This window comes from Vanellus vanellus (assembly GCF_965231255.1).
Source record: "Vanellus vanellus genome assembly, chromosome: 5".
NCBI lineage: Eukaryota > Metazoa > Chordata > Aves > Charadriiformes > Charadriidae > Vanellus > Vanellus vanellus.
In genome coordinates, this window is record NC_138910.1 from 72,171,275 (window position 1) to 72,185,747 (window position 14,473).

Genomic DNA, 14,473 nt, shown 5'->3' on the forward strand with positions numbered 1-14,473 from the left:
ACAGAATCAGGTTCAAGTTAGCCTATCCCTACAAATAGCCTGTTCCTACAAGTTGAAGCTCAGAGCTGGACAGACAGTAAATTATAACTATGTGCCCCAAAGAGACGGAGCTCTGCAGACATTGGTGGTGATGTATCTACCCCCTTTGTAAGGCACCCAATGTGGGCAGTACACTCTCAAGACTTCTCTTTTTCTCACTGCTACCTCCTGATTTCCACCTTCCAGATCAGAAAAGTGTCTTTGTGGAAATAGATTTTATCCTATAAGCTTTAAACAAGGCTCTGGAAGCAGCGGAATTAATTGGAAAATGATTGAAGGCTATTAGAGGGTTTTGCATGGCTTTGTTCAATGGTGGAAGATTAAACACAAATGAGAGCTGCCGACTGGAGCTCAGCAGCCGGGAGCTCGTGGTGACCCCAGGCTGCCCCAAGCCGGATCCTGCCCAGCAGATGCGCAGCATGGGGCCTTCTCATTTTTCTGGTCAAGCAGCGAAAGCCACCCCCCCGATGTTCTCTCCTGAACTTTCAAGGCAGCCTCAGGCACTACAGGGTTAAAGAGCATCGTTTTCTAACCCAGCGTAGAGCCCTCGGGGTGTTTTCTCACTCTGGCACAAAAATCTGTTATGTCTCCATCGATGGCCAGGGGAGATGGGAGACAGGGAAAGCAGAAGGAAGGTTGGTGCATGTCCTGGTACGCTTACACCACAAGGCCCCAGCCCTAGTTCTTGCACACTGGTTTCTCCCAAACCATCCACAGTTATATGGCCAGCCACAAATTCTCATGTCTACAGGTGCCAAAATAATGTTAGGGCCAAATGAGCTTGAGGTATTTTTGCGGCTCACTCACGTGAAACAAAAACCAGATCAGCCCTTCAGTCCTTCCTTGTGGTGAATTCCCTTTGCCCAAGGCTTCTCACCCCACCACACCTCTGGGGATGCTGTCAGTGATTTATGAAGGTGAGCGGGGCTCACCACGCACCCGCCTGTGTGGCAACGTCTGTGCAGATGACACCACAAGTGAAAAATCAAAGGCTGTTTCTTTACTCTCCTCATGATACCGCAAGCATGCAAGTACAGCCCAGGTTAGATGGAGTTGTTGAGGGCTCTTCCTCTCAGCAATGTCTATAACTTTTGTTTTCCCTGAGTATGTTTTGCAACTCGACTTTTTATTTTATTCTGAAACCTTTCTCACCAAGTCAACATTGATTTATTGGGAGAGAAAAAATGGTCTTTTATTTTTTATATTCTTCCTGTTGCTGCCCATTGCTTCCAAAAGAGATATCCCACCTATCTGCTCCTCCAACCTTCTGCTCCTGCCCATCTCTTCCCTTGATCTGCTTAGGGTATTTGACAGGCCCCTTCCTGAGCCAACTAAACTCACTAATCCTGGGGAAAACAACTTGGTCGTTCATGTAGCATGCATTTAATGTCGGTTTGATGAGCTGAGCTGCTGTAATGCAGGGGCAGACAGACATCAGTCCTGGGTCGCGAGGAGCAGGAGGGCTCTAAGGTCCTCCCTGGGTGCCAGGGGATGCGTGAGAGCCCCATGGTGGGATGCACAGCCTCACCAAGGCCTGGGGAAGGCTGTCCAACCATTGCCATGTGCTGTCTGTCACAGCTCTGCTCCCAGGGACGCACAGGCTGCAAGTCACTGCACCCCTCTGCTTGTGGGGATGGGGTCCGTCCATCAGGCAATTGCTTGTGGCTTCATACAGTTGAGCTTCTATCCCATCACCATCACCTTTCCTTCAGTTTTGCTTCTCAGATCATAAAAGAAGATAGATCACTGCATTTGTTTTTCCACTTCAGGCAATCCATCACCTCCTTAGCCTGACTCTTCTCTTTTATTAACACAGATCCACGCTCATAAAATGCAAACCAGTTACCTTGGACGTTCTCGCCTGCCCAGAGTCATGCCACATCTGCAGGGTCTGTAATTGCTGTTCCAGGTGTCTGCTGCTCATCCCAGCAGATATCATCTTCCTACCTTCAGAAATGTGTTTTATCACTCCTGGTCTCCAAAGAAACCAAAACCTGTTCCATTCAACTAGGAAAACAACAAAATATGAAAGCCCTACACAAACGCACCATGACAGACTGGACTTTATCGCTGTTGATGTGAGCTTTTGCTCTGCCATCTCCCTGATGGACAATTATCAGCTCAGTGGAGCTCTCCAGTGGGAGCTAAGCAATAATCTTATGCAGTAAATACAACCTTGTAGCAGAGAACGACCTGTGCTGCCTGAGAACGTTGTCAGCAGCGATAGCACCGATACCGCTGGTACCTGCTCCTCGCTCAGAGTTGCTTTCTTGATAGAAACTTTCAGGAGCTGCCAGTTCAGTGTTTCTCCACCAGCTCTGGCCCTGGGTTGAGCCTCCTGCGGGTACCAAGCCTCGGGCAAAGGAAGGACAGATGCCCGGGAGGGGGTTGACGTACCCTTGTCATCGCAGCTAAAAATCTGGCTAGAAGGGTGACTGTGTGCCTCCAGCAGAAAGCACATCTAGGGAGAAGACGGATCTGGTGGGTAAGTCACAACAACAAGATGCAGTGAATCTACGCAGCGTTTTCTCCTCTGCCACCAAATCCTTATGCGACCTTAGTCACATCACTTCATCTCCCGGTACATCCACTTCCCTACCCCTAAAATGGGAGTGTTCACTCCTTTCTCCCACCCTTTTTCCTGTTTATTTCTACTCAGAATCCCAGGTCTTGGTGGCAGTCACAGCTTCTTGCTGTTTCTCATACATAACATACAGCTCCTGACACCGCTGAGTCCATCAGTCTACAGGGATGCTGATGTAGTAAACCCCAGGGTTCCTGTGTTTTAAGTGCTCTTAAAAATACAGGGAGCAAGATGTGTGCCGTTCCTGCTATTCACTGCCTCCAGCTGCTGCTGTGTATTTCCCCGTGAAGACAATAAGGCAAAATATTTCACACCAAATGGTCTTTCTCCTTTTCTCTCCCCAGCAAACACACTTTGCACTTGCTCATTAACGAACGTACACCATCCACATCGACCAGGGCTGGCGCTGAATTGAACTTCGAATGCCTTTTCAGTGCCATAGCCTAGTTAATAATTACTTTTATGACTCACTCCACTCCATGCTGCTGGAGCGCCATTAAGAGAATTGACAGCACAAATAACAGAAACATTAAACCTAATGATGTTGCGAGTCTTAGCCCTGCTAAAGTGCTCCTGGTGTCACAAAAGAAGAGCCTTTCCCTTTAGCAGTTGTCCCTCCTGGGGGGGGGTTTCTTCCCGTTGCAGAGGAAAGTCAGCTTGCTGTTCCTTTGAGTTGCGGCAGTCGCAGCGTGGGGTGCACACATACACGCGCGTATCCATGCGCCACGCGTGCTCACACAGCAACCGTCCGCATTGCAAAATATCTTCAGTCCCAGTGGGCAAACTCTCGGCATCCTCAGTTTCAGCGTGGTCCTGCAGCTCCGCACCCCGTCCCCGGCGTCCTGCAGGGTCCCTCCGCCGGCCGTGCCCCGTGAGCAGCTCGCGGGCTCACACTCAGCTCGCCTAAACCGTCAGGGAAAATGCACCAGTTTGAGCCACTTTCCTGGATTTCCCTCCCAGTGGCACGGGGGCAGAGGGATGCCCAACACCTCGTTGACGTGTGGATGGTAACTGCCATCTCTGGATGCTTCTGTCTCTCCCTCAGTTCCTGCCAATTTCCTCTCATTTTTCCACTGCTTTATAATTCGCAGGACGGGATTTAATACTTCCCAAATTAGCTTTAAATAGCATATCTAAGGATCACAAAGCTTTTTGGATGAACAGAGTGTGACAACGAGCCTGATAGATTTAAGACTATTTAAGAATAAGAGACTTGGGTTCAAGCAGGGAGGTTTCCCCGCTGTTATTTCCCGAAAGCAAAACTGTTTCTGTGAAATAGTCATTTCCTTTTCTTTTAATGGGAAAATTCAATTTATCTTCCCTTTTTCTTAGCCAATTCCTATTCTTTGCCTTCATTGCCACAAATTCCCTAATCTTGTTATTCTTGGGTGTTGGAAAAGCGTAATCATCTGAGCCATGAAATCAAAGACAACAGCAACACTTCCAGGGAGGTGACTTAAGTCAGAAGAATTAATTCTCCCAGCAGACGGGTCTTATTTAGAACAAATGTGATTTTCGGAACTGAAGCCATGTTTTTAATGAGGGTCTATAAAAATACATGTAGCGCAGAGCTTCTGGGAAATTCAGCTTTATGCCAGAGAAATGCATCATGTAAAGGAAAACAACAGCCGACGGGATCATTCAGAAAGTTGATGGCTCAGTTCCCTGCAGAGAAAACCCCATCTCTGTGTCTCTCATCCTCAGAGGTCACTGCCCTGAACAAGGAAATCTACGGCTATTTATTGAGTCCGAATCTGGCCCACCCAAAAGGTGCGTTTTGAGGTTTAACCAAGAAAAGAGACGTTTTCTCCTCCCTCTTTTTCAAATGAAGCTAGCACGCAGGAGCAGGTGGGTCTCGACACAACAGAGGGTTAAGGAGTGGAAGTCCTTGCCCCAGGATGCTACGGATGCTGGAAGCCAGGTTTTTTTTTCCTGCAAAAAGCAAAAGTAATGCTTTGATCTGAGCCGAGCTCCTTTTCAGCTCGGTGCCTCAGTTTCCTTTCCCCCCTGCTGTCTTTTTCTTTACCCAGAGCAGAGACTGCCTTACTTGCACCTACACAGTGAAGCGCCAGAGGCACGGATGGTACTGCTGGTCATCACCGTGGTACAAGACTGTGTTTAGAGGGATTTCCAGGGATTTATGGCCATGAAAAAGGGTTTATCCGGCAAGGATGCAGCAAAAAAATTTGCCTTGGCTTTGGGGCTGGTCGGTGTTTTCAAATGAAGAAAGAAAAGCCATTTGGAGACCATCACGCGGCACGAAGCCGGGAGGGCAGCCTCGGGGAGCTCTCCGTGCTCTGTTACCTGGGTTTACCTCCCCAAAGCAAACAGCTCTGCCGCTCCCAGGTGCAGCTGTAATTGCCAGCCAAAGGTTCTTTCTCTCCAGGGAGCTCGGTGACCCCATGAAAGGTTGCCAGCCCAGAAACCAAAGCCGGCTGCTTATTTGCACAACAACCACCTCTAGGGAGGCTGCAGAAGCCAGAGCCCTTGGGTTTGCTGGCAGCACGTCCTTTCCACACGCAAAATCTGCCTCCGAATGGAGAGTGTGGAGCCCCAGAGACAGCAAACGGGGTAAAGCTTGCAGTGGGAGAGGGAGAGGGAGGATCAGCTCCTAATGGCAGCATCATGCTTGCCTGGCTCAGCTGGAGATAAAAAGATGAACCATAGATCATAATGATTTCTCCTACCAAGATAACAACAGAGAAGGATGTGTCTCCAAAAGCAGCATCTTTTCTGCCTATGTGCCAGCAAAAGAAATCATTTTTCTGTCTGACTTCATAGCAAACTTCATCAAATATCCATCTGGCACTGGGCCAGAGAGCTACATATGAAGCTGCATTCACTGTCACAGCAGATTGACGCCAGAAACTCCTGCAAAGATTTCAGCAGGAGAGAGCTCCTGCAATGGTTTTGGGAGGGTACGCGGGTCTCTGGAGGCACAGCTTATTAAAAGCACCAGCGCGGAGAGATCCGGCTCGTTGGACATGAATGAAAAGGGGTCTGATAAGGGACTGTAGCCCCAAAGCTGCCTTTGAAGTTTGGTCCTCATGTGGAGACAGAGCCCAGCAAGATCTCTTTATAGGGCTGCCTGGAGGATTGAATAATAGAGCAATTCTCAAGTGTTTGGATCGGAAATTTCATCTGGAACCTGGGAAGATTTTTTCCTGGCAAAAGTATTATGAGAACCAGTGTCTTCTCAGGACAGGCCGATTTCAAGAAATCAGAATTTCCCGTTGAATATGTGGTCCCTGGAAAAACTCCTAAGGACTCTTTGTATGCAAGGATGCCTCAAAAAAACATAATCTGTCCTCCCAGCCCTGACAGCCTCTGTGCTCTGAGAATTCAAAGCCATATCAGTGTGTGCAGGTCCCACAGAGGGAGACCGAGAGTGATTACAAGTAGCGGCAAAATCTCCTCTCCACAGACTTTGTAAATTAGATTGAACAAAGCCATGGAAACGAGCCTGTAAGGAGCAGTCCTCTCTGACCAACCCTGATGGTCCAGCTGTCTTCTGCAGCCCCATGGTTCATTGTGAGCCTGCGTGGGCAGCAGTTTCCTCCTCACTGGAGCTCCCCGGATCGGCAGTGGGAGCAGCTGGGATAGCAGAAGCCCCCAAAGTGGCCACCACTGCATGGACCCAGTCTCCAAGAGTTTGAAATGTCAATCTTCCAGCTTCCCTAAGAAGTATGAGAGAGGAAACGATGTGGGACAATGCCAGAGGTGATGCTCCATTATCCTTGGTCCATCTAGAGAGGGGTGCTGCTGCAGAGGGTGAGCATCTGCTGCGGCTTCACATCATCCTGGGGAAATGGGCAGGGTATCGCTCTGAGGCCACCCCAAACAAAGAGCTATTTGGGGTCATCAGTCTGATAGCCAGGAGTTTTAGAAAACAAATATACAAGCACCTCCTAGAGCATGCGGTAGTGGGGCAGCCAGCGGTGTCTGAGTGTCTCTCCCACAGATGCTGAAAGCTCAGCTGAGCTGACAGCATCTGACAGTTGGAGAAAACCAGCCTTTCAGCCCCTAAGTTGAGCACATTTGCTACGGACTCACTGGAGACTAATAACGTAAAGGTTCTTCTTTTTTTTTTTTTTTTAACAGAAGGACTTTGCAAATGGAATTTTCACATTTTCATGGATATTTTTGCTCTTTCATGGACTTTTTTTCCTCTTCCAGGACTTATCCAGGGAAAAACAACCCATTTCTTGCACAAAAGAGAGCTGGAAGGTTTATGCATTTGCTGTGGACTTTCTGAGTCCTGCAAAAGAATTGCAGTTCATGAGCGTCCATGGAGGTCCCGAGCCAAAATCAGAGCAATAGACCAGAGAGGGAGGTGAGGGCTCCTGGGGAAAGGTGAGCATTTCACAGGAGGGAAGAGGAAGAGGTCAGCCAGCTCAGATTAATGAAAGGGAAGCTCTAGGAAATCTGCAGCAAATCTCAAATGTTTCAGGGACACAAATTTCCAGGAGGCAAAAAGGTATCTCAGTTAAAAGCCATTGTTGGTATAAGGATAAAAGGACATAAACTAGCCACAGAAAATCTGGGCTGGGAATTAGAAAAAGCTAATTACATTTCATGTAATGCTTCTGTTTTATTCTTCCAGATGGAGAGAGAAGCTCAGTTCACGGACCAGGTTAGTGCTGGGCAGCTGCCGTGGCAGGAATGCTACAGGCTGCAAGTCCAGGACAGCAGCAGTGGATGCTCAGCAAACCCTCCTCTGGGCTTTTCTTTCTGGTCCCACTTTTAAAAAAGAAAAACCCTTCCAGGGAGTTCTCCCTAATGGCCAAAAAACCATCCTTTCTGAAGGGAGCAGGTTTTCATTTTACACATATTGTCAGTGGAGCCTTCTTAGCCAGCTCATTTCCCAGGTCTTTAACCAGCCAGCCTGCCTGGAACGGAGAGATTTCCTCTCGTCTCAAATCACTTGGCTGCACATGGGAGAGAAGCCCTTCGACGAGGTGAATTTGCAAGGCTCTTAAATCCTCTTTATTCTCACTGTGCTATCCCTCCTTGACTCATCTCCAAGAGACCATGTTGGGCTAAGCCCAGAAGGAGCACGGAAAAGTGATGGCACCAATCCTAGACATACACAAACACACACAGATACAGCTTCCACCCTTTCCCCGCACCATAAATTAAACATGATCTGTACCCAGGACTGGGGAAGATCAGCTAAAATAATCCAGTCCCATCCTCCATCACCAGAGAGGCTGAATTTGGAATAGCCCACAGTCCTCACCCACCCCAGCCCACAAACCCGCTCATCCCATGTCCCTAATGAACTGGAGGCCCACAACTCACATCTGGCCTGTTCAGGTACACAGCTGGAGGTTGATGCACACATGCGGATAGAATGGCTACATTGGGCTATTCCTGTGTTAGCCAAAGCAATGACAGTGGGAGTCCATGGTGGCACTAGTGTCTAGGCAGCCAGGGCTTCGAGGACAAGTGGCATTCAAGAGGCAACACGAACTCTTAGGGATGCTTTTTCCTTGGAGCTTGTTGTACTGGCTAGAAAATCAAGCAGGAGAGTGAGGAGCACAAGAAAAAATGAATACAGACAGCCCTGGGGCACACACAGTCCCGGGGCAAGGGAGAAGGTGGTCAGTAGAGTGAAAGAGAAGGCGGGCCAAACGCTCACTGAGTGCAATTATTTTAATGAGTCTGTCTTTTCCAAATTCCACATTGCACACACATACATAGTAATTTAAAAAAAAAAAAAAAAGACTCACACCAGAAACTCTGACTTGGAGCACAAGAAACTCTCCCTGTCTCCTGCTACACAAGGAGGCACAAGATTCACAACAACGTTAGTCACGGTCGATCACGGAGGCAGACAGACAGACAGACACAGAAACCCCAAAAGACAGAAAAAGGCAAAAGCGGGGCATTCATGCTTCGGAAGGCAGCAGATGTTCCCAAGCCCACCTTGCTGTGCAGGCAGGTGGTTGGAATCACTGCTTGGCATACAGACCCACCACACCAGGGGATCAGCATCTCAATGGTCCTACACCTCTGCTTGCCCAGGTGCCATCTCTGCTGGTCGTCATCTCTAGGGTCCCAAGGGTGTCAACTCGCAGAGCAACACCAGCTTTACGGTGACCTGCCCGTGCAGCTCAGGATGCGTCAGGTCCCGGGGCTGTGTCGGGGTTCCCTGTATGGTACTGGCTGTGATGCCACAACGCAAGCGTGAACCACTTTAAACTCCTAGCTGGCCCTCAAAGTCCTGCTTCTGCCCCTACTCCTGCCCAAGGGGCCTTTGCTTTCAACTTGCATGGGATCTGCTATTGTATTATCCATCACTGATAGCTTTTCACGGTGCAGCTGCAGTAAGGAGTGCACACCAGTATGTGCACACCAGACTTGGTTTCCAAGCCTTGAGCGAGTAGAGGAAGGAATTGTATGGTTACCACTTGTTTTTACTATTTTCTTGGCTCCAAGTGCTCAAAGAAAAGCGCTGTAGTAACCATATCCACGTGGGCAATACTTCTAAAGGACTTCCAGCCCGTTGTGTGCTATTCCAAAATTCTAGTGAGCCAGCAAGCTGGGAATCAAACCTACATCGGCAAGCTATTTTGTTTAATTGCTACAGCAATCACTGGCAGGCAAAAATCACGGGAGCCTTTTGTTCAGTACAGCATCTCCTGTGTGCCGAAGGGCAGCCGGTGCTGGAAGCAGAGCTCGTCCATGAAAATGAGCTCTAAAGGGGATCATGCAGAGATCAGACCATACGGACTCATCCACCTTCAAGCAATCTCCAGACTCAGGTGTGCTGATACCAACACTGCTGCTTGGCAATGTGTTCATCTTTAAAACAGCTGTAAGTGGAGTTGGGAGCAGGTATTTTCCCTCCTGTGCAGGCAGGGAGCTGAGCAGTAGCACAATTAAATTATTTGCCCAAGACCTGGGGGCTGTACAAAGGACTTGAACCCACATCTTCCCAGGTCCACACAAACCTCATTCTCCTGAGCCTGCTTCTGCCCTTCCTAGCCAGTAGACCAGCCCTGCTAAAATCACAGATGTAATTCCTTGATGTAGAAGGAGCTGTTCAAGGCAGCAAAAATGTTGGAGCACTCAAGGAGGACCCACATTAAGACAGAGTGTTTGGTTACCTCATATCAAGGAATGAAGTTCAACCTCATCCTACCCGAGCTCATGAAGGGGCCATCAGCTGCACAGCTGCTCCCCAGAGCAACCAGGACACCACAGGCATGGACTGTACAGCACTGTGGCTCTTCTCTCCAGCTCCCCCATGACACTGTGTGCCATCACTTAACGTGGCACACCAGCTATACGGCTCTCACAGCCCGGCCATGCACAGGTCTGCTGGTGGCCCAGGGGAGCCTTGGCCGTGTCACAACATCTATGTCTCCTCCAGCATTTCGCTTTCAGCCCTCCTGCCTCTCCACACACCCATTTCTGCTGGCTAACACCTCAGGACTGTATTGTCCTTAGCCTAGCAAACCACTGGTGCTGTGCTGAATGGGAAACATTACCTCCCTGTGGCTACAAGAGATATGAAGTACCGTAGGGAAGAGATCATAGAATCGTAGAATGGGTTAGGTTGGAAGCAACCTTAAAGATCGTCAAGTTCCAACCCCCCTGCCATAGGCAGGGACACCTCCCATTAGACCAGGTTGCCCAAGGCCACATCCAGCCTGGCCTTGAACACCTCCAGGGATGGGGCCTCAACAACCTCTCTGGGAGACCTGTTCCAGTGCCTGTTCCAGTTTCTTCCTAATGTTTAATCTAAACCTGCCCTCTTCCAGTTTAAAGCCATTCCCCCTCATCCTACCACTACATGCCCCAGTAAAAAGTCCTTCCCCAGCTCTCCTGTAGGCCCCCTTTAGGTACTGGAACGCTGCTATAAGATCTCCCCGGAGCCTTCTCTTCTCGAGTCTGAACAACCCCAACTCTCGCCGCCTGTCCTCATAGGCAAGGTGCTCCAGCCCTCAGATCATCCTCATGGCCCTCCTCTGGATGCGCTCCAACAGGTCCACGTCCTTCTTATGTTGGGGACTCCGGAGCTGGATGCAGTACTCCAGGTGGGGTCTCACGAGAGTAGAGTAGAAGGGCAGAATCACCTCCCTCGACCTGCTGGTTACACTTCTTTTGATGCAGCCCAGGATACAGTTGGCCTTCTGGTCTGCTATTGCACATTGCTGGCTCACGATGAGCTTCTCGTCAATCAGCACACCCAGGTCCTTCTCCTCAGGGCTGCTCTCGTTCTGTTCTCTGCCTAGCCTGTATTTGTGCTTGGGATTGTCCCGACCCAGATGTAAGACCTTGCACTTGGCCTTGTTGAACTGCATGAGGTTGGCTTGGGCCTACCTCTCCAGCCTGTCCAGGTCCCTCTGGACGGCATCCCTCCCCTTCAGCGTGTCTACCTCACCAAAGAGCTTGGTATCATCAGCAAACTTGCTGAGGGTGCAGTCGACCCCACTATCCATGTCGCCAACAAAGATGTTGAACAGTACAGGTCCCAGTACAGACCCCTGAGGAACAGCACCCTCCACTGGTCTCCACACAGATGACTGAAGGAAACTTGAACTATGAATTATTCTACAAAACATGACAAAGGCCCCAGAAAACCTGAGTGGTGTGGGGAGCACAGACTGTTTGCTGGCCCTTCTAATCTGGGGAGCTTGGGACATCAAAGGGAATTAGTAGGGTGCAGGATGAAAATAAGCCAAAGATAGAGAACTTCATGGCCTCTCATTAAACTCTGCAGCTCCCTGCTGCAGGATCACAAATGATGAAAGTTGACAGACATTCAAGGCGCAAATGGATTATTTAATGAAGAAGAAATCCATTCAGGGCTACTAAATACAGGCACCACTTCCAGCTCAGGAAGCTCCGAAGCAACAGCACATAGAGGGTTGAGAGAGTATTTTGGACAAGCAACATCCTGGTTTTGCCCTGTCTTCATGTTCTTCTGTAGACCTTGCTCTTGGCCTTGTCAGAAAGGGGATGCTGGGATATCTGGGCCTTTGGAATGATCTGGTATGGTCACTCCTGTGTCCATATGACTTCCTAATCACTCAAAGTCCCAAACCCCCCATTTCAAATATAGGATTTCCATAAGCAGAGAACCTATGCAGCCATTCCTACTCAAAATCCACACTCTTGCTGCAGCCTCCCCACATACTGGTCCTGCCTAGCACAGCTGTCCTTCCCCACACTGGTCCCATATCTCATAAAACGTGTGAACAGCCCCTACAGGAGTCAGAGCAAAGGCCCATTAACACAGCACCATCTTCCCAGCCGGGGCCGCCCAGGGAACACCAAGCCTTTGCAGCAATAATCCGTCAGATCAGGGTCTTTCCGAGGCAGAGGTGGTTTCTTTGAGTTGAACAGCTCTTAAATTCTCTCTGCAAACCCTTCCCATTGCTTTGCAAGCCCACAAGTACATTGAGCAGCCAGTTGCCTATAGCAAGGGGATCCACTCGCTCCTGGTTCCCCACTGTGTGTAATGGATCTCTCAGCCACTTGAGGGAAGGAGATACAGTCACCATTTTCCAGCACAGCCATACTGAAGCCCATACAGTTATTTGCCCCTTCTCCCAAGCTGATGTGTGTCCCAGGCCAGCCTTCCACAAAAAGCTGGAAAGGAAGCTGCCTAGCACCCAGTACATGGTCGTTGCCCAAGGATTCCATTTGCAGGCTTCTGCCAATCTCTGGTTACTCCAAGAGCTTGTCCCCAGGGATTCAGCCTGGCTGACCTTCCAAGGGACGGACCGCTCTGAGCAGCACAGCTGCAGCCCAACCTGATTAAAAGAAGAGGAAAATACCGGCGCTAATTGCAATCCTTGTGATTCATTGTCTCTTAGAATGGGTGGTAAAGTCACCCAAGTGAAGGCAAGATGGGGCAAGGATTTTCAAGGGAGGGGAGATTGCTTCACACTGCTGTTTCATTAGCAAACACATAGCTTTGTCCCTACTGCCAAAAAGCCTGGCACTAAAAATGCCGAAATCTTCTCGTGACTGAGTGGCAGCAAGCTGTAATTTACTGCGTTCCTGCTTCTTTTACGTTCAAAAATTTCTTCACTTCTGAGAAGAAAGAGCTGTCATTTGTCAGCCCCAGGTAGCCCCTCCTTCCAGCCATCGCATTTCCACGTTATGCTAGACAAATTAATTCATTCCCCTCTTCCTATCTGCTCCCCTAAAAAGCCAGTGTATTCCCAGGAACTGAGCATCATCCTTTCATGGCAACATCATTATCAATTTTCTTTTTAAAGCCATGTACAGGGCGTGTTCCTTTCAGCAAAAATCCGGAATTTTTCTGCTATCGTATCCATCTTCCTTAAATTGATTCAGAGACACCTGTCTGCCTGCTGGCTTTTCACAAGCACTTTCCCCACGCCCACAGATTTCCAGCCCACCCATTGCAGCATCTGGCTGGCTGCTAACAAAAGCTCTGCCTGGCTTTAGGATGTGGCCAGGTCCCTGGGCAAGTTGAGCTGGATTGCCTCTCCTCCTGTGGTGTACTTGGCCACCGGCCCGTTGCCTTCCATGGTGAAGAGCTTGCAAGTCTTCGCGTTCTCGTGAACCGGTGTGGACTTTTTTGAGGAGATGGGGGAATTTGTAGGGCTTAGCTGAACAGCGGTGGTATCCTGCACCGTGTGCTCACTAGTTTCAATTTCAAAGGCTGTGTTGCCAGGTTTGATGAGCCCAATGTTGGAACCCGGTTTGGATTTCCTCGCCCCGTGAGCTGGGGGCCTCCGGCTGCAGATGCAGCAGGCACCGAAGAACGTGAAGGCCACCACCAGCAAGATGGGTCCGATGATGATGGGAGGGTTGTTCACGGGGAGGAAGGTCCCAAAGGCAAATGCTCCCACTAAGGTGATGTTGATCCCTGCTAGCATGATGCAAAGTCCACAAGCACAGCAGAGAGCAGGGGAGGGGAGGCCCTGAGGTCGTGTCTTTTTCTGAATGGGTTTCTGGGACAAAGAGGCGCTGCTCTTTTCACTGAACATGTTGAGATGAGTCTCAGAGGTCGCTTCAGTCCTCACAGGGTGTACACTGTTTTGAGAAGGCTAGCTCTGGTCTCCTGCTGCCTTGAAATCCCTGGAGAGGAACAGAAAGCATGCAGCTGTTAGAGCAATAAACCAAAGGCACCTTTCCACCACCATTCATGGTGACCAACATCTTCTCCGAGTTTGCTGGTACCAAAAACTGAGTACAATCCCAAGCCTGCTCTCAAGTCTGCACTCTCCCCGTCCATGGTGGCCACATGCAGTCAGCCTCAGGCTGGAGCACTGACCCCAGTGTGCTCAATGCCCTTTTCCATCCAGATGGATGATGCCCAAGTGAAGGTAAGGCACTGGCACAGGTTGCCCAGAGAAGTTGAGGCCCCAACCCTGGAGGTGTTCAAGGCCAGGCTGGACGTGGCCTTGGGCAACCTGGTCTGGTGGGAGGTGTCCCTGTCTATGGCAAGGGGGTTGGAACTCGATGATCTTCAAGGTCCTTTCCAACCCAAACCATTCTATGATTCTATGAATCTGAGCGCACAATGGTCCAGAGCCTGTGCTTGGCTCTAGCTAGAGTCTGAGCCACAGCGCAGCATTGCAGCAGTGTGGCTGGATGGACAGACCCACATCATGAGCTCAGACGTTTCTCACATGGTTTTGAGACCTGCTGCACACATCTCTTGAAGCTCCCTCTACTCCATCCACCCTTCCCTTAAAATGCAGGTTCTTCAGGACAGGCAATATGTCCTGCTGCCCACTTGGGCAGTAGTCGGTCTCACAGTTTTTGTCATCATCCACACAACACCTGCCCAAAATAACAACAGCCCCCAATACTGTTGTGAACACCCCTCACTGCAATGTGAGTGCAATCTATTATTGG

The 14,473-nt window shown here is 49.6% G+C and overlaps 1 protein-coding gene across 1 annotated transcript; it reads right to left on the minus strand.

The window, feature by feature from the left end:
- Positions 1-13,050: 13,050 nt before the first annotated feature.
- TMEM275 (transmembrane protein 275) lies at positions 13,051-13,599 on the minus strand (the record flags this gene model as incomplete). Its single annotated transcript, XM_082484405.1, has 1 exon — positions 13,051-13,599. One exon carries the CDS (start codon positions 13,597-13,599, stop codon positions 13,051-13,053), a length of 549 nt encoding a protein of 182 aa, XP_082340531.1.
- Positions 13,600-14,473: the final 874 nt, after the last annotated feature.